The sequence below is a fragment of the Saimiri boliviensis genome, chromosome 4 (genome assembly GCF_048565385.1).
Source record: "Saimiri boliviensis isolate mSaiBol1 chromosome 4, mSaiBol1.pri, whole genome shotgun sequence".
NCBI lineage: Eukaryota > Metazoa > Chordata > Mammalia > Primates > Cebidae > Saimiri > Saimiri boliviensis.
In genome coordinates, this window is record NC_133452.1 from 23,491,534 (window position 1) to 23,509,592 (window position 18,059).

Sequence of the window (18,059 nt, forward strand, 5' to 3'; positions counted from 1 at the left end):
GTCTGAAGACATTCATTTCTTTAAGAAAGAAAACCTGCCCCTGCTTTCTCATGGGTGATTTCATCACTTAAACTGATGTCCCACTTAAGTAGTTTATGTCTTTCCTGCTGTTCTGCAGAGGACGCTGTTTTCCACACCCAGCACTACATTCTGGCTGGGCTCAATGGACTCTGCAGGAAAGGGAGACCTGCTGCCCATGGGCCAGCTCTTTCTGATGCCAAAAGGAGAGCTTGCTTTTCATGATGGAAGCATGTGTTGTTCCAGCTGGCAGAGTTAGAATTAGTAGGTGGAAATATAGAGCTCTGGACCCCATAAGGATCTTGGAATAAATCTTCAGGGAATTGAGCTGGGAAAACTCTATGGTGTTCTAACATTCATTTTCTCTATTATTTTTCAACAAATCTTTGTTGAGTATGTGCTTTGCCATCAGCTCAGAAGTCAGAAAGAAGAATTAATCCCAAGCAAAAAGGAACCACCTCCTTCATACTTCCCTGGGCTCTGGAGAGGAACATGAATTCACAGGCTCTATACTGGATGAAAATGAGGATCGAAGCTCTGTTGGGCCACTTACTGGCTGATAAACGGAAAGTGTCCATTCTATATGACAGTAGTAATAGAAAGATTAACTGAGAATGAATTCAAAGAACCCAGCACACGGCGGCTGGCACACAGTGGCTGGCACACAGCGGCTGGCACACAGCAGGTTATAAAAGTATTGCTTCCCTTCTCTTTGATTCCCTCCCAGGGCATTGTCTGTAGAAATAATGAGGTAGTTACTCATACGTCATTTATGGCATCTGGACCGTAATCCTAGCCTCTCCAAATGTCTTTCTTATGGTCCAAATAAAGCTTCTGGACTCTCTCCAAATGGAGTCTTTTGTGACCTACCTTGATACTTGGATATATCTTTGGGCTATGTATCTTAAACATTTCTCTTTGTCTTCTCTATCACTTTTTTTCATTTTTTTTCTTTCCTGTTTTTGTTTCTCATTCTCTCCTCTCCTATAAGTTACTCTCTTTTGTTTTTGAGACAGAGTCTCACTCTGTCACCTAGGCTAGAGTGCCTTGGCACAATCTCGGCTCACTGCAACCTCCGCCTCCCAGGTTCAAGCGATTCTCTTGCCTCAGCTTCCGAGGTAGCTGGGTTACAGGTGCACACCACCATGCCCAGCTAATTTTTGTATTTTCTTAGTAGAGATGGGGTTTCACCATGCTGGCCAGGCTGGTCTCAAACTCCTGACCTCATGCTCTGCCTACTTCAGCCTCCCAAAGTGCTGGGATCATAGGTGTGAGCCACCGTGCCTGGCCAGCCTACTTTTCCTCTTGAGACACAAAGCTCTCATTGCATGATTTCTTATTCCATCTTCTTGGCACACTGAAGAAACCTCTCGTGTCCCAGCCTCTGTTTGTGGGTCTTTAACATTAGACTTTCTGTATGGAGCTTGCTCCTGCCATCAAAACACGTGGCAGTCTCATGGGTGTGGTTCTTGTACCATCATATTCTCTTTTTGAGTGATACTTGGGAAATGCCCTACTTTGCAGGAATCTCATAGCAGAAAGTGTCAATAACAGAGACTCCTTTGTTTGGGGAACCAGTGAAGTGCCTGTTGAAATGTAGAGGAGTAGAACTTAGGGTGAGCCAAAGAATATCAATAAGGTTGGAAATGAGGTTCCCCCTAACGTGTGAACCAAGGAAAGAAAAGCCTTGCAGGGCATGAATAAAAGAAAGCTGGGACTAGGACCACTGAAAACCTTTGCCCCCAGAGCTCCACTAGAACGCCCAGAGTTTGTTCAGCCTCATACACTTGTCAATAAGATGAATGACAATGTCTGCCAAGGGCACTGCAAATTTTAATTTTGGATTTCATTTAAAACTGCTATAATGTGAGGTACCACTTCTTCATAGCCACACTATACTTCTCACCTACTTGATCTGTAGATTTTGTGTTGCTTTCTCCAGCTTTCACCCAGAAAACATGTTCTGAGTCAAATCAAAACCTTGGAAGTGTTTCTTTTATTGGTCCATTTCTATTGTGGTAACTCTCAGAGTATAGAGACAGAACATACACATTTAATAAATAGAAAATATTTATTATACAGCATTATCAAGATTATTTGACAAAAGGCAGTAACGAGCCAAAGGAAAACACATTTACAAGAAGCTGAACAACTTGTAGCAGCACATACATTAAGGTGACGAGTTAAGAACCTCTTGTTATAGGGTATGTATGTGTACCTCTCCAATTTTGAACAATGATGACATAAGGATTAATACTGTATTTATTCAAGAGACCCCATAATGAGGACAATAGTAGGCATTCAGAGTAATAAAATGATCACAGTTTAATGAGCGTGTTCACCAAATGTCTTATACCAACCTGATATCATCTTACACTTGAATATAAGTTGTTTTTCTTATCTATTCTAATTTTATAAAATCTGAATGCACAAGCCCTGTGATATTAGGGATGTATTTTAGTGGCATTAAGATTAAAAAATAAACATGATTCACTAAGAAAGAGATCATATACTTTCTCTTGTGAATTTGTCAGTTACTAAAAACCCATCTATTAACCACTGGAGCCACTGATTGTCCTCTGTCTGCTTTCTCACAATGAAAACATGGAACCCAAGTCCACATTTCAGTCATGAGATCTTTTCAATAAAGGTGTTTTAAAATAATTTTTTTAAAGGAAAGGCAATTCATTCTTGATGTGGAACTGACTAGACTTGGCAGTAGAATATGGTGAAGTATAAGAAATACAAGCCTCCAACACTGGAGTGGATGTTAAATTCTGAACAAATGATGCAGTGGATATTTAAAGATTCTGAGATGATTTTTGGCTGAGAAATCAGCAGCTTCAATATGAAGGAAGCATATTAAAATATGACTGAACATAAGGCATAAACAAAGATATTTAAGGGGGTAGAAATTCATTCCACAAATAATAGAAGAAATCAAAAAAGCAAGAAAGATCTTTTTATTGTGGGTAAAAAGGGAGGGTAAAGGTGGAATAAGTGGATTACATGTCCATGGATATTACACAACAGCAGATAACAGAAATAAAAAAATATGACAGCCAAGACACAGGAATGAAAGTACATGGACATAAAAATTAAAGGAAGGCAAATGTGATTGATAAATAAAGATTTTAGAAATTATGAGTTGAGTTAGATGTTACTGCATGGTAGAGCTCGAGTAGCTGCGGAAATTTTTTTTTTAAAACTAAAATAATCTGGAACAATCTAAATGCTTTGTTCAATCATGTTTTAATAATGTGTGCAAGCTTATAAAATGTACCTTTTATTTTCACTCTCAGTTTTTTGTGCACTTTTAATATAACAAATTTTTAAACCACTTCATTAATAACGTATCTCCACATTGGAAAATATCTGAAAAATAAGTTCCATCTTTGAAGAAAAATGTCCATGCAAGCTGCATATGAAAAACATTGAGCCACAGTATTCAAACTTTCAAAGAACTTCTGTAGATATCGATGACAATGATGTATAAAACATTATTGGAACATAAAAAAACTATAGTATATTTATTTAAAAGACAATTTCTAATTGCAGTTGGATTGACTACAAGATTGACATTGACATGTCAATTTGACATTACATTGCACAAATTTTACAATTGCACATATACAAGGATACAGGAACACATTCACTAGCTAGTGACACTTCAGTGACAAGAGAATAGAATTATTTGTCATTTAAACCAGTAATAGTGGGTATTGAGTACACCATTAGATTCAAAGTTGGATTTGTTTCTGTAATACATAGGAGAAATAATGGCACCAAATTGTACATATACGCATCTTAGAAGTTCAACTGGTAGGTATTATTTGCTACAGTAAGTGGAAGGTAACAATTTTGCCACATGGTTTATTCTTTAACTGAAGGGCAATGGAGAGCCCGCTTGGCACAAACACAAGTTAATCCACAAACGGGTTTCTGCCACTCTCAAAACAATCTCTTGTTCTGGCCTCTCCCCCAAATCGTCAATAAGTGAATATGGAACATGAGAAGCTGATCATGCTGTTTTGTTTTTCAAAGTCCCATGTTGATGGATTGTCCTATTTCTAGCTCCTTCCTCCTGCAGCACACCTGATGAAGCACTTCTTGGTGATAATTTTGCTCTTATCCCTGTTTTCCTAAATAAACGGAACCCGCAGAGCAGCAGGGGGTCCATGCCCGTTTCTTCAAGTGCAGTCTCAAAGCTGGCACTGGATGGGTTGCGGTGGATTAAGAAGGACCCCTGCGCGGCCCCGTTCCTGAGTCTCCTGAAGATGAGGAGTCTGTCAGCCCAGCAGAGAGAAGGGCTTCTGAGCAAGGAGCTCCTGTTCCATCATCCCGTCATTCACTGTGGGTCTGGCCTGGGTCCTTCCCCTTCTCGCACCTGCTCTGTGCGGCTCCACCAGCTCACTCCGAATGGCGTCAGGTGAACTCATGATCTGACTGGCATGTCCACGTGGGCTGTTCCTTAGCAAGCGTGGCCCAGTGTGTGTGGGCATATATATAGCTATGCACAATTGTGCAAAAGAGGAGATTATGTTTGTGATGTCATTATTTATTGATTTGCGACGTTACATACCATATGGAATTGTGCTTTGTCAGAATTCTCTTTCTTCCCAGAGAAGGCTTTTGAATAATTCAAGAATCTGAATCCTGGCCTGGAGCATTTTTTGCTTGGTGTCCTTCCCTCTTCCTGCTTAAGGCAGCAGCAGCAGCAGCAGCGGCAGCAGCGGTCTCCTCCTCTCCGCCGACGAGGCTCCCCACTCCCCGGCTTCTCCTTCCAGCCCTTTGCACGTCTCTGGAGGTGTGGGAGCTCTCTGGCTTGTCTTGCTTTTCTCTGTGGACCCTTCCCCCCTACAGGGTGGAAGAGCTTTGCTTGTAGTCCCGCAGAATGACGGAGGCGTAGGACACGTTGGGAGGGGTGCAGAGGACAGACTCGGACACGGGGGAGCTGGGCACCGAGCTGCCCGAGGCCACCGAGTCGCGGAAAGGCGACGGAGGCGTCAGCGCGGGCGAATCCTCCGGGGTCAGTTTGCTGGCCGCCTGCAGGTCCTCCTCCTCCTCTTCCAGCTCGTCTTCCTCCGTGTTCCCTTCCCGCTCGTGCTCATACACGTACTCCTGGAGGAGCTTAAACCTCTCGCTGTCGTCGTCGTCGTCCGCGGGCGGGGAGACTGGCTCCTCCCCGAAGGTGCTCAGCTGCAGCGGCAGCATCTGCAGGTGCTGCGGGGGCGGCGGGGGCGGGTACAGGGACCGCAGCCCGTTCCCGGGACCCCCGGGGCCTGCCAGCACCGCGTGGAAATCCGGGATCGCGGTGCTGAAGTTGCTGACCACTCCTTGGAGCTGGTCCATCAGCGATTTCTGCTGTGGAGGGGGCTGCTGCTGCTGCTGGAGAGGAGGGGGCAAGCCCTTGGGGAGGGTCGGGTCAGCCAGGAAGAGGGGGGTCTCCTCTGCGGTCAGGTGGGGCGGCAGAGGCGGAGTGGAAGCCGCGCTAGGCACGCGCCTGTGCACCACCATGGAAGGGCTGCCAGGAGGGCTAAAGCGAACCGGCTGGGCATCCTCCTCCTCCTCTACGTTGTAAAGGGTCTTGGTGCTGGTATCTGAAAAGGTCAGGCTCTTGCCAGAGCCTTGGTAACTTTTAGTGAGGGGCTTGATGACGGCTGTTTGGTTGCAGGCCGTCTCATTGGTCTTCACGTGCACGGAGAGGCGGTGCCACATGTGCTGTCCCTTGGACACCTGTCCTCCACCTGGTTCAGACCATGACACAGACTTGCCATTAGAACTATGAATAAAATAGAGATGGATTTATTTGCAGATAGATCATGCACACAGAATAAAATACATATAAAAACATATGCAAACCTAGCTCAATGTGATTTAACTGCTGTCTGCTTTAGGCCTTTGCTCCAGCACCCCATACCTCCTCTGAGAAAAGAACACCCAAAGCTGCAGTTACCACGGGCTGCCTCTGGAGCTGCAGCCAGTGATTCCATCCTGAGCCGAAGAAGGAAATATTGACCCTGAGAAAAGGTGTTGAGGAGAAAAGCCAGTCTGTTGCAGAAATAGCTATTTTCATTTAGGTCTAAGATACCACGAAGCTCCCTTTTTCTCCCTTGTACGCTGTCTCTCGCGCTCTTTGTTTCTGTCGCACACACACACACACACACGAAAAACTCCCAACTGATGGAGGAAAACTTTTATTTTAAGAAAAATCTTAGTTACACATGGAAAACCAAAATAGTGGCTGTAGTCCTTGAGACAAATTCAGACCCACATACAAAGCTACTCTCGTTGTTGTGGGATTATAAAATAAATCCCTTCAGTTACTCATTCTCATATGCAAGTATTCCCCATGATCAGAGTGGCATAATCATAATGGGTACCTACAAGGAGCATGAAAAAGCAGATGACAGAAAAACCCGGACTCACAGTCAATTTATGTGCTTCATAGCTTTTGTTTAAAAAAAAAAAAATTCAGAGCATTATTTGTCACACATACAGTGGATCACAATTCACATTAAGGCCCTGATTCACAGCAGGTAGTTTGGGATTACCACACTAGGAACACTGAAATAGCTGTGTTTGAAAAGCAATAGAAGGAAGAAGCCAGGCAAAATACAAATGCCCACATCCGGCTTTAGGGTAGTCTGATGCAAATAGGAGAAGATTATGATTGAGACAAAGCAGCAGTCACAAAGACCTCTACTCATTGAGCCTGGGTGAAGAAAAGTCTTAGGACGCCAACAGCCTCCCAGCCTTATCAACTCTCATCTTCATGGCACCCACAGAAAACCTACCATATAAAATTTCTCCCTGAATAAGAAAATAATGAAATGTACTGTGGCATACACCCCAAATTTTATTCTGCCTATTGTAATAATTCTGATCTTACTTCTGGACTCAACTTCGTTTCTGTATAACTTTTAGCAGATGGTGGTACCTTACCATAGCCTTCTATTAATAACAACAGCATTAATCCTTAAATCAGGAAATAACTGTTTCTTCTCTTTTTCTCAGAAGTTTGCTTTTTCTCTGCATCCAGTAAAATGACAGAGAAAATAACATAATAATAACATGTTTGTGGCATTAAAAGTAATATGAAAATGAATGTTTTTTTCTTTAAGTGCAGGTGTGAAATAGACTAATCCATATTCCAGTTTTTGTTTGGAAAAAACCTAGGAAATGATCAGTAGTTTAAATAATGATTGATTTAATCATCTTGCGAATACAAGAATGAATGCTTCAAAAATTACATGTGAGCATCACATTTATGATGAGGGTAATGTTTTGACATTTCATATTTTATAATGTTGAAAAGTAAAGTGAGCCAGATCAGTACAGATGACTGTACAAGTCTGATATTGATTACAGAAAATTCTGGATATAAGGGCTCTAAAATAGATGAAACAGTTAAAGTTTTGACCTCATTATTTGGGAAATAGGTAGTTCCTTCATGTATCTGTAACCTACACTGCACCTTTAATTGTCTAAGAAAAAGCTCATCTCTGTTATATCAAAGTTAATATTTCTTTCAAATATATGCTTTACACACTATCTGAGACTGTGTAAGTGCTTGTAAAGTTTTTAAAAATTGTCTCATTTACTTCCACACTATTTTGTTGCAGTGTCTGACTCTTTTCTGAGGTGAACAAACTAAAGAACAGGCTAGTGATGTCTTTGGCAAGAACAGGTAGTCAACCAGCCAGCCAAAAGCACTGCCAGAATCCACAGTTGCTCTTCTGCACTTAAAACTCTAGGTAAGCTCACCTCCCTTAATCTTTCTCAACTACTCCTTCATCTACCATGATACACACTTTGTTTCTCTTTATGCATTCAATATACCTCTTCAAGAAAGGCAAATATAAAACTTATTTGCCTTTTACCCTCCTTAAATATGCCTTACTGTATATAACATGCAACTCAATGATTTGTATCATTTTAAATTGCAATGAAAAAAACGTTTCCTTCCCCACCTGCCTACTTCTTAACAGGCATTAGGAAACACCTTCTTAATGTCCATCAGGAAAATGCTTAAACAAAATGTTATACTGTATCAATTTAGGGGTGTGTGTGTGTGTGTGTGTGTGTGTGTGTGTGTGTGTTAAAAAACAAAAACAAAAAAACAGTTCCCTTGAGAACTAGTCTGCATCTTAGCTGCCCCAATGACACATTTGCCTTAGTCTCTACACATAATAGCAAAAAGGTACCTTGTTTCCTGGAAAGCCCTAAGGTGATTCCACTTCACCCATTCATTCACACGGGCTGTTTTCCTCATTGTCCACAGGTTCTATGTGGGTCTCTTTTCAAATCAAAAACACCCATAAATTAACAGTATTATTAATCATCTTGCAGACAGATAGAATCACAACTTAGTTCTGTTTTAATTGAATTCCATTTTTGTTCTTGAAATGGGACATTTTACTATGGCCTTCAAAACTGGTAACTTTGGTTCCCTTCAGCCTTGCCCTAGATTTGCTGTAAAGTATTGTTTAAAAAGGAGACAGATCTCACGTCTCAGAGCATTTATCAGATTAAGAAAATTAGCATAATCTTTTTTTCAAGGACAAAATACATTGCTTTTTAAAAACCAAAGATAGTAGAAGAAATGTATCATCTCACAGACATTTAGTCCTTCAGGATGAGTCATTTCTTACCTGTGGTCCGTAGACAATCTGAAAGGTCCATGTATCTAGACCTGCATTAAGCATTGTTTTTAGGCTGAATAAATACTATGTCTTTGCAGATAATGCACTGCTGTTTTAAACTGTATCTAGATGCTGTTATGATAAACTGTGCTATTCAATACATGTGTAACTAAATTCTAGGAAGCTTTTGTTGTGTTCTATATTCAAATGGCCATGAATAGAGCTCCATTTACTAATAATAGATTCTGGTGAAGGCTTAGGAACTGTTTTGGTGAGAAAAGAGTGTATTTTATTTGAGAAGGCTGGGAACCCACTACTGTGAAATTAAGAAGAGAAAAATGCATAAAATCAAATCCCTTTATATCAAAAAAGAATATGTACATTATAAAAATGCAATATTACCCTGCAATATGACATTTATTTAATCCCAGATAATTTGAATTGTTTCTGCGTCTGCCAACAGCTCTTCCTTCTATTGTTCAACTTTGTTTGTCTTCTTAATCTTAGGAAAAGCAATCTGGTTTAGAAAACACCACATAATTGTTACAAAGCACCCTAACCTTTTGCTCAAACTTCAAAGGACAGGCCTGGGGCCTAAAACAGTCTCATGTTTGAAGATGAAATGCAGCGGCATTTGGAGTAACTATCTCAGGTGGCTCAATTGTAGGAAAACATTGTTAGGTCTATGGATGTATAGGATAACGGATAGTTACTATGTGGGGAGCTAGGCAGGCCTGAGGCTGCAGTTCCGGCAACAACAGGTTCAGGATCTTGCTTTAGCTTTTCTTTCATTAGGTAAGTATTGCAATCCTCAAACAGAAAACCCAATATTTACAGCACGTTAGAGAATAGTTGAGAGTGGGTGGTGTAAACAGCTTAGTATATCTTTGGCATTCAGTGATCCTGTCTGTTTTATTTGTTTCAGTAAGTACCAGTTACATCTGCAGAGTACACTGTTCTCTGATCCAGAGAGGTTTAAAATGGGAATAAAAGTGGGTGGGTGTTTGAGATCATCAGGAGGGAAGCATCCTGTACATGCTGCTTGAAGGGGAAGCTTACACAACACATGCCTCTCTTATGTCCAAATCAAGTTTTTGCCTCTAGGCTTAATAGCTTCACAACAGATACAAGGACCGTATCCAGAAAGCCCACGGATAATGCAAGACCTTCACATAAGAGAGGCTCACTCCTTGGAACCTGAAGAGGGTAGCACTTGTTTTCTCTGAAAGTGAAAATGGAAACAGAAAATGCCATTGAGTCCCAGCAAGGAGAGAATTGACTCACCAAGAAAAACAATCAAAAGGTACAGGTTTTGGGGCAGTTCTGCTATGGCTCCTGCAGCTACAGCTAGAACATGAGGCCTGTCAAGAAAGGGGAGGTTCTGGCCCCACCAAGACTTTCCCAAAGCAATGCTGGAAATGCAGCTGTCCAAATATTTCACCTTCACATGTGTTAGCCCGTTGATACTTTAATGCAGCCTGAGAAGTAGATCTTGCAGAATCTCAGGTCTAGGAATTATTTGATACCAGTTGAATCAGACTTCTGTTTTCCCAGGCAACCCCAGGTTTGTCATCAATACAAAGGACTCTCACTGACTGCAGTTCCACTTCTTGAGAGCTTTCCAGAAAAATCTGCATATTTAGAATATATTCTCAAACTTAGGTGCCTATCTGAACATAATTTCTCGCCTTCTTTACTCACCACTGACTGAGGTAGAGAATCTCTGAGTGTGTTTTTTAAGACAAATGCTTTCTAACTATATGAGAACTTGGTAGTTTCTATTGATAATTACATCTTAAATAGTATTGTGAATTTTAGCCTTTTCCCCTTTAATTCTACCCTCATAAGCCAGAGAGCCATTGGCTTGTGGAAGTTAGACAATATCACAAAGTCTAAAGGTGCAGTCCTTTTTTTTAGAATCTTTAGATCAATTACATCCTACACCCTCAAGTTATATGACACTGGATAAAAGACAATACAAACAAAAACAGTTTGCCTTTATTAAGACCCGTGCTTTCTTCATTTGATCAATAAAGAAAAAAAATTCAGAGATAAAATTACCTAATCAAATTCAGTAAAGTATGGAAGGTACCATAGACTTTGTCTGGGTAGAGGCTCCACTGTCTTGAGAAAATTGCCAAATTTATTTCAAATTAAAGAATAGAATTCTGGTGGATACTACTTTTCCAAGTACATTTTGAATGGTCTTTGATTCAACCTAATCATGATTATTGGCTGATCTAAGAAATTCTCATGCCAAAGTCTACTTAAGACATCATGTTGGTGCTGTAGCCTTGCTTTGGCAGAGGTGTAACAAATGTAATTATATTTCCTTGGGAAGTATAGATTCTCCTTTTGAAGAAATTTCAGGTCAAACATTATTATTTCTTCCATGCTTTATGCTATCAGAAACAATCTCTTAATAGAGATTTTGATGCTCCTCAGCTTTACCAGGAGTTTTCACAATTCACCCTGGAAAATGGGAAAACTGGTAAGTTTCCCAATTCGCCGGTATCCTAACAGAGCAATGCAATTGCCATATTTCCTGCAATTGGAAAATTCACCAATTTTCTAGCTGTAAGAAATATGACAGTTGCATCTCTCTGCTGGGATTATTTCTCAGGAGTAGGACAGATCTAGACAGATTATAATGGTCCAGCAGGCAGCTTTATTTCCATCATCACTAATCTCTTTGCCTTGCCAATTCACAAAAACAGTAGGAACTGAAGGTCACAGAACATACCTTTAAAAAAAAAAAAAAAAAAAAAAAACTTAACAGGAACAACCATGGCTAAAAATATCCAGTCTTAGTTTAGTCGATGGTGCACAGATTTAAACCTATGTATCTCTTCCTAATCCTTTATAGACTGAAGAAGAAAAGTCTGAATAGATCCTATTCTGAAAGTTCTTAAGGGCCAATCTGTTAGCTTTGGGGATTGTTGCTTTATTATTTGTCACCCACCAGGGATGTACCACATTCAGCTTTTACTTTTGCTTTTAGGCACTCACCTTTAAGCCACAAAATGTCAGTCAACTCTCCTCTCTCTCTGGCCCTGCTGTCGTGACAGGACAAGCACATCTACCCATTCCCATCAATCCTTTTTGACAGGCATCCAGAAGCTCACAATTAGAATCTCCTTGTTGTGTCCTTGGTTAGACTCACCCCATGACGCAAGAAACACTCAATGCCTTCTGCACTTGGGAGAATGATGACAGAGAATGCATCCAGCCACCGCAGAGTGGCTCTGACCTAGATGTGCAGACGCCTCTCCGTTACTACCTGGAACACCAGCAGGACTACCATATTTGTTCCTCTAAGAATCAGTATGATTTGGTGGAGACCACACTCTTTCTTTTGGGCTTGTATGAGGAATAGCAGAAAGGCAGACCACAGACTTCCCAATCCACTCCATTGAGTGAAGGGAAGAGATGTTATGGCCCTATTCACCAGCCTCCAGGGCCAGGTTCAGTAGCAGATATTTGAACAAATCGGGCTCTTCTCATCTGAAGAGCTACTCAAGCCACAGACGCCTCATCAGTGGGCTCCCTCCTGCTGCAGGAATGTGTACCTTTGACTCTCCCAGGAGTTTGAAGGGCTGTAAAGGAACAGCTGAAAATGACCACAGACTCCGTGCACAACGAACTGAACATGGTCTATGTTCTTTTGTTAACTTAAAAAGACACTGTCAAGATCTAAAGGTCAAAAATGGGACCAGACATGCATCGTTTTTATCAGACGAGGAAATCTGATAAAAATCGCTCATAATGTTAGGAAAATGACTACTTTTCCTTTTGGTAAAGTGCACTTTTTTGTGGGACTCACAAAACTTTTGTTTTGTGTTCCCCAGGGCGTAGGAGGCACCCAGCAGAGGCTCATGTTGGCACCCACCCCCGCAAACTGACATGATAGAACTCTTCCATAAATTCAAGCGATGGCTTTTACTTCAGTGCAGACAGGATCATTTCAAACATTTGCGCAACTGCAAAAAGGCAAAAAAAGAAAAAAAGAAAAGAAAGAGCTCTGTTTGCCAAGGAGAAGCTGACACATTTCTGAAGGGGGAAAATTCACTTTCAAGCTTGTGTGTGGGAGTCACAAACAAAAGTGAATCTCCAGAATCAGAAAAAAAATAATAGTGCATCAAAACATAAAAAAGCAAAAAGACTAAACGAACAACTTGACAGTGTCCTTTTAAGAATGATGGACAATCAATTTAAGGCAGTCGTGCAAACCATGGCACGTAAATGAATTCTTCATTCTGATGGCATGCACCACATCTGTTTCCATGTTAGAAAGTGGAAAACCCCAGGAGAGAGAAAGCAAGGGGCAAAACACTAGATTTTCCATGCAGCTTCTCTTACACATTCACTGCAGTGTGGGGGTTTTCAAAGCTGCACATGTGCCGACGGACATTGGCTGGTGGGCGAGAATTCTGGCTGCCTCTTCCTGAAGATTGAAAAGAAAAAGACACCCAGTGAGCGAGGGGGTTACACATGTGTACAGACACGGCAAGTCCACCACTCAAGCAGTGCCTGGCCCTGAGCCTTGCTCTGTATTGCCTCCACCTCTGTTTCCTGTATGGTCCCTGCTCTGCCTGGCTGTTTCTTATTGTCCGGCTATTTCTTAAAGCCGTCTCAGTGGGGTATATCTCTTTTCAAGTGGCATATGCTTCTTTTTTTGCTGTGTGTGTGTGTGTCTATCCCAGGTTTGCTCTTTCCCTCCACTGTTGACACCCTTCTTTATCCCTGGAAGAATTGTCCCCCTTCACCTCTACTCACACTGATGTAGTCTGAATCTTTCCACTCTCTATCCCTCTTAAAGGAAGTGCATGAGTTTATGTCTGACACTGTGACTTTTAATTGCACTGTTAATTTTCCTGCATTTGATAGCATCATGAATGCATTACTGTCACTTCATATAAAGTCACATTTATCTCTTGCATTCACAAGACAGAAGATGTCCAGTGGTAGAGAGAGGGGGAGCAGCAAGAGACCCACCTGTTGAGACTGGAAGAATCTACACGAGGGAGGAATGTCATCTGATTCTAATAGGCTGTCTCCTTATACAGCACCTAAGATAGTCTGTCCTCTGTGCCCCTTTGGCAGAGGGAAAAGAGAACTGGCTAGACATGACAAGGCTGATGGGCAGCCATGGGTAGTTGGCATTTCCATCATTTGTTGGAATAAGGATAAGTGCTTTTCCCGTGAGTTAGCTAGCACTGCAGAAAGTGGTGGGATAAAGCTGTCTGGCTGTGATGCCACATAAGAAGGTTGCCTGTCATAGAAAAGAATTCCAGGGACAAGATGCTTAGGGTGAACTATCAGCATATGCTGCAGGTGGTATGAATGAGGTTGGTTCAACTGGGAAGAGATCTTCCTTGTCAGGGGACTCCGCCATGATGTGGTTCCCTCTAGGGCTCCTCAAACTCATCAGTGTTCTCTCTGAGTCAACATCTGACCCTCTACCCAGAAGATCCTGGTGACAACTGTCCAGGGTAACCTAGAAGAGGACCACAGTGGCTCCTGGAAAGTCAAAGACCTTTTCCTTCTCTTCGATCGCTTTTTTTCCCATCAAAGCAGACAGAAGAGTGAAAGCTCGGAAGAAAGAGGAGGAAGAGACATTTCAGGAGATCATGCCTCTTCCCATTCCAGGGCTTTCAAGCTGAGGCCTGACAGGTGCTGGGAAGAAGAAATGAGAGTTTTAAATTTTAAACAAGAATACTCTGGAACAGACTTTCACTACCTGAAAGCAAGGGATTTGATCTGAATGGATAAGGCAGAAAAAGACTTTCCATAGCACATTGAATGTAACAGAGGAAAAAACAGAGTTAATCCATATGTACAATTCCATCAAGTTTGGATCATTCACAAAATCATTTAAAGGTGCATGATCTACTCAGAGTAATTTGAAATCTTCATCCAGAAACAAGAATTTGAGACACCTTGGTGTGACTTCATTATTACCACAAGAATCCATTTATTTAAGAAAATTAGAAAGAGACAATGTTTGCTATCAAACTTGTCAAGGTAATATGTCCCTGACATTCAAGATGTCCACTCAAAATCACAAAGATCATTAAAACAATGAAAATATTAACAAGGAGATGATCAGGAATAAAGGTATGTCTGAATATATAAATGAAGTCAGTGGGAAGTAATCTGTAAAATAATACTCAAACAACTTCATTTCTCATGAAAGAAAATAGAAAATACTCTCAAAGCATTAGGCTTTGCCTTGTTTGCATGCTCTTGAGACTCCAATTAATTCTACTTTTGAGTAATGTCTGTATATGGCCTATTCAAATGGCACTGGGAGCTGGGGCCCTGGCATCACCAGCTTCACGGGCCTATAACCAGCACAGACAAACACAATCTCTCCCTCCGAAGAGCTCTGCACTTGATGTTTAGTGCTCGATGGTCATCCTCTTGAAATTCATAATTATGTTATCTTTTAATTGTGTTTTGTAAGTGATGGTTAATGGGAAAATAGAGCATGCACTGGGTGTTTGGAGCCTCAGTTTACACATGGCCCACATCTTGCAGCCTCCCTGCCTTCCCTGGACAGGGTCTAGGCTTTTTGCACTCCTGTTCCCTGGGTCCCAGCCTGTCCAGCCTCCCACTACCTGCCCTTGCTTAGAAATCACTGCCAATTTCCACCACCGACAAGGGGTTGGGCACAAGTCCTGACATGATCAGGGGCTGGTGTATATGCCCTGCACTATCTCAAGGCAATGAATGGGAGTGGCTGTCTCCTCCCTGTACAAGTCCTGACATGATCAGGAGCTGGTGTATGTACCCTGTACTATCTAAAGGCAATGAATGGCAGTGGCTGTCTCCTCCTTGGACTGGTAGTGCCACTGCATTTTTGGAAGGCAACATGCCTCTTGCCCATCCTTTATCCAGATAGCTTAGGTTTCCCTGCACTGTTATTGCAACACCCTCAGGAGTCACCTGTCTAAAATGGGCTGCGGCAAGGGGCACATGAGAAAGAGAGGTAAGTGGTTCAATCTGCCTATGGCCTCTGCCCAGTGACTGGCTGGAGGGGAACCTGGCAGCCTGTGGGTTGTGTGTGTGGAGTCACAAAATGGGGGCAGCTGTGTCTGGGTAAGGCTTCATTTGCCCCACACAAGGGAGCACAGCACTAAATGAAAAACACAAAACACTATGACAGATCAAGAGAAGCTGTGGCTTTATACTGTAATAGCTTTAGCACTTTTCCCCTGCCTTTTGAACCAGGGGCTCCAGGTTTTCATTTTGCACTGGGCCCTGCAAAAAATGCAGCTGGTTCTGCCTGCTGGGGATGTTTAACGATAAAAACCAGGGGTTGGGGGATGCCTTGATAACTTAGAGACTTGATGTGCTGACCTTAGCACAGTTGCACAGTGTGGTGTACCCGGCTAGCATCTGTGCTTCTGCGTCTCCCAGGAATTGGACAGGAAGTTCTATGGCCTCTGTGACTTACACTCCCTGTCAAAACTACTCCTGCAGTTAGGGAATAGTTACGTGGTTCCTTTGGGGCTTTCAGATATATTGACAGCCAAGCTGCACAAAGCAACTCTGAGTAATCCCAAAGACACCCTAATTAACTATTGATGGAGAAAGTTGAAAAAAAAACAATAGAGCATCTCCTTTATGATCCCTTTTGTTTGGTCTCTGACTTTCATTTTGCATTGAAGTGAAATATAAATGACCCGGCATACAGACTCTGTGTTTTATCAAAGGTTACAGGCCAAGCCATGTAAAATCAGAGGCCAGAGAGGCCATTTTATCAACTGCATAAAAACTGAGAGAAAGAGGTTGACTTCGGGGTATTTTTAGCCATTGTAAAAACCACATATTCAACCAACCACCGATTCAGCAAGCCAGAGTAAAAGCTTGGAGGGAAAATGTAGCATATGGGGGCTTGTCAAATATAAGTCCCAAATCTGTGCTTGAAGCTTTTGGCAGAAGTTGTGGATTTAAAGAAACCCCAGAAGTAGTTTAGTTAGAAAGAGTCCTCTTCAATTTCTTCTGAAAGTGCAAAGGTCTCTCCCTCTTCCCTTTTCTCCTGCCTTTTTTCTTTCCTTCCTTGCTTCTTTTCCCTCCCTTCCTCTCTCCCTCCCTGCCCCCCCATCCTCCCTTCCTCTTTCCTTCTTCCTTTTCTTTTTTCTTTTTGTAAAGTCACTGCTCGTCATACACTGATGGATTCTGTATAGCTTTACCCATATATTTCCATTGTCCAAATAGTATTCCTTGATATAATAGCCTATCTCTCTTTGAGTGTACTTAACTCTGTAGGATTTTGCTTTAATATGTTATTTTATTTACCTTAGGTCACCCATTCTTCACTTTCTATATAAAGATTTATTTCTTTTAAAGAAGTTGAGAATTTGTTACAAATAAGTTTGACTTAGTATGATATTAGCAATGAGATCTCTGGACATCGAGTCAGGAGGCCTGACACTTTCCAACTGTATGATCATTTCTTTCAGACTCAACTTTTTCATCCATAAAAAAGGATTGTTGAGAAAGTATTTATGAAAATGCTTTCAAAGAGCAAAATGCTATTCCGGCCTAAGCCATAAGCCATTGCTATTAATATCCTTATTTTGAAGGATGGAAAAACAAAGACACAGACAAAAGACCCAGATATTTTTAATATCAATGTGTATTTAGCTTAGTCTATTTCACAGTATCTCAAACATCCCTTCACTTTACTCATTGACTTCAGCCACTTCCCTTACTCAAGAATGTCAACAACTGCTAGTAGAAATAAATTAGACTTTGTTTTCTGTCTCTTCCAGACTTTTTTTATTTGGGTAACAGTGACTTTGAACGGAATTGTCAGGATCAGGTGAGATAAACAATCAGGTTAGCTGTCTGTGAAGCAGCATGTTTATGGAGGTTTGGAGGTTAATCTACTTTTTAGCAGAGATAAAATGGTCTGTAGAATTCCAGATGGTCAGTTTTAAAAATATAGAAAGCTCATCATGGAAATAATAATGCAGCAGCTGTCCAAAGTAATCATAAAGAATGACAGCCACCACTCAAGACCATTTTAGCAGGGTACAGTCTATTTTATGTTGTTTTTATGGATAAATAACATAATTTGTGCCTCTGATCGCTTTCCAAAGCCAAATGCCTTTTTTTTCCTATTTTCTGAACTTTAATATTTGTTTTCCAGCATTTGTTCATAGGAAGGGAGAATGGAGCTCTGAGTATGTGTGTAGGCTCTCTGTAAATGGAAATTTTTTCCACTCTTCCTTTTAACACATGTGTGTACATTAAAACTCTTTTTACATATGTACAGTGCAGTCTTTTCATATATATGTAAAATATTGCTTCATTTCAAAATTGTTGATTATTAATATTCTTAAGCTAGTAAGAGACTATAGAGAATGATTTAATAACATTCAGTTT

At 41.3% G+C, this 18,059-nt stretch overlaps 1 protein-coding gene across 7 annotated transcripts in view; it reads right to left on the reverse strand.

The window, feature by feature from the left end:
* Positions 1-2,070: 2,070 nt before the first annotated feature.
* Positions 2,071-18,059, reverse strand: part of GRM1 (glutamate metabotropic receptor 1) — a 417,120-nt gene continuing 401,131 nt past the window's right edge. For 2 of the 7 annotated variants that reach the window (XM_010337526.3, XM_003926837.3), the window contains exon 9: positions 4,778-5,800. In XM_010337526.3, coding sequence (XP_010335828.1) covers positions 4,876-5,800 — 925 coding nt within the window. In that variant the 3' untranslated portion in view covers positions 4,778-4,875. The other 5 variants (XM_074397314.1, XM_010337527.3, XM_074397312.1 and 2 more) reach the window with 5 other exon arrangements.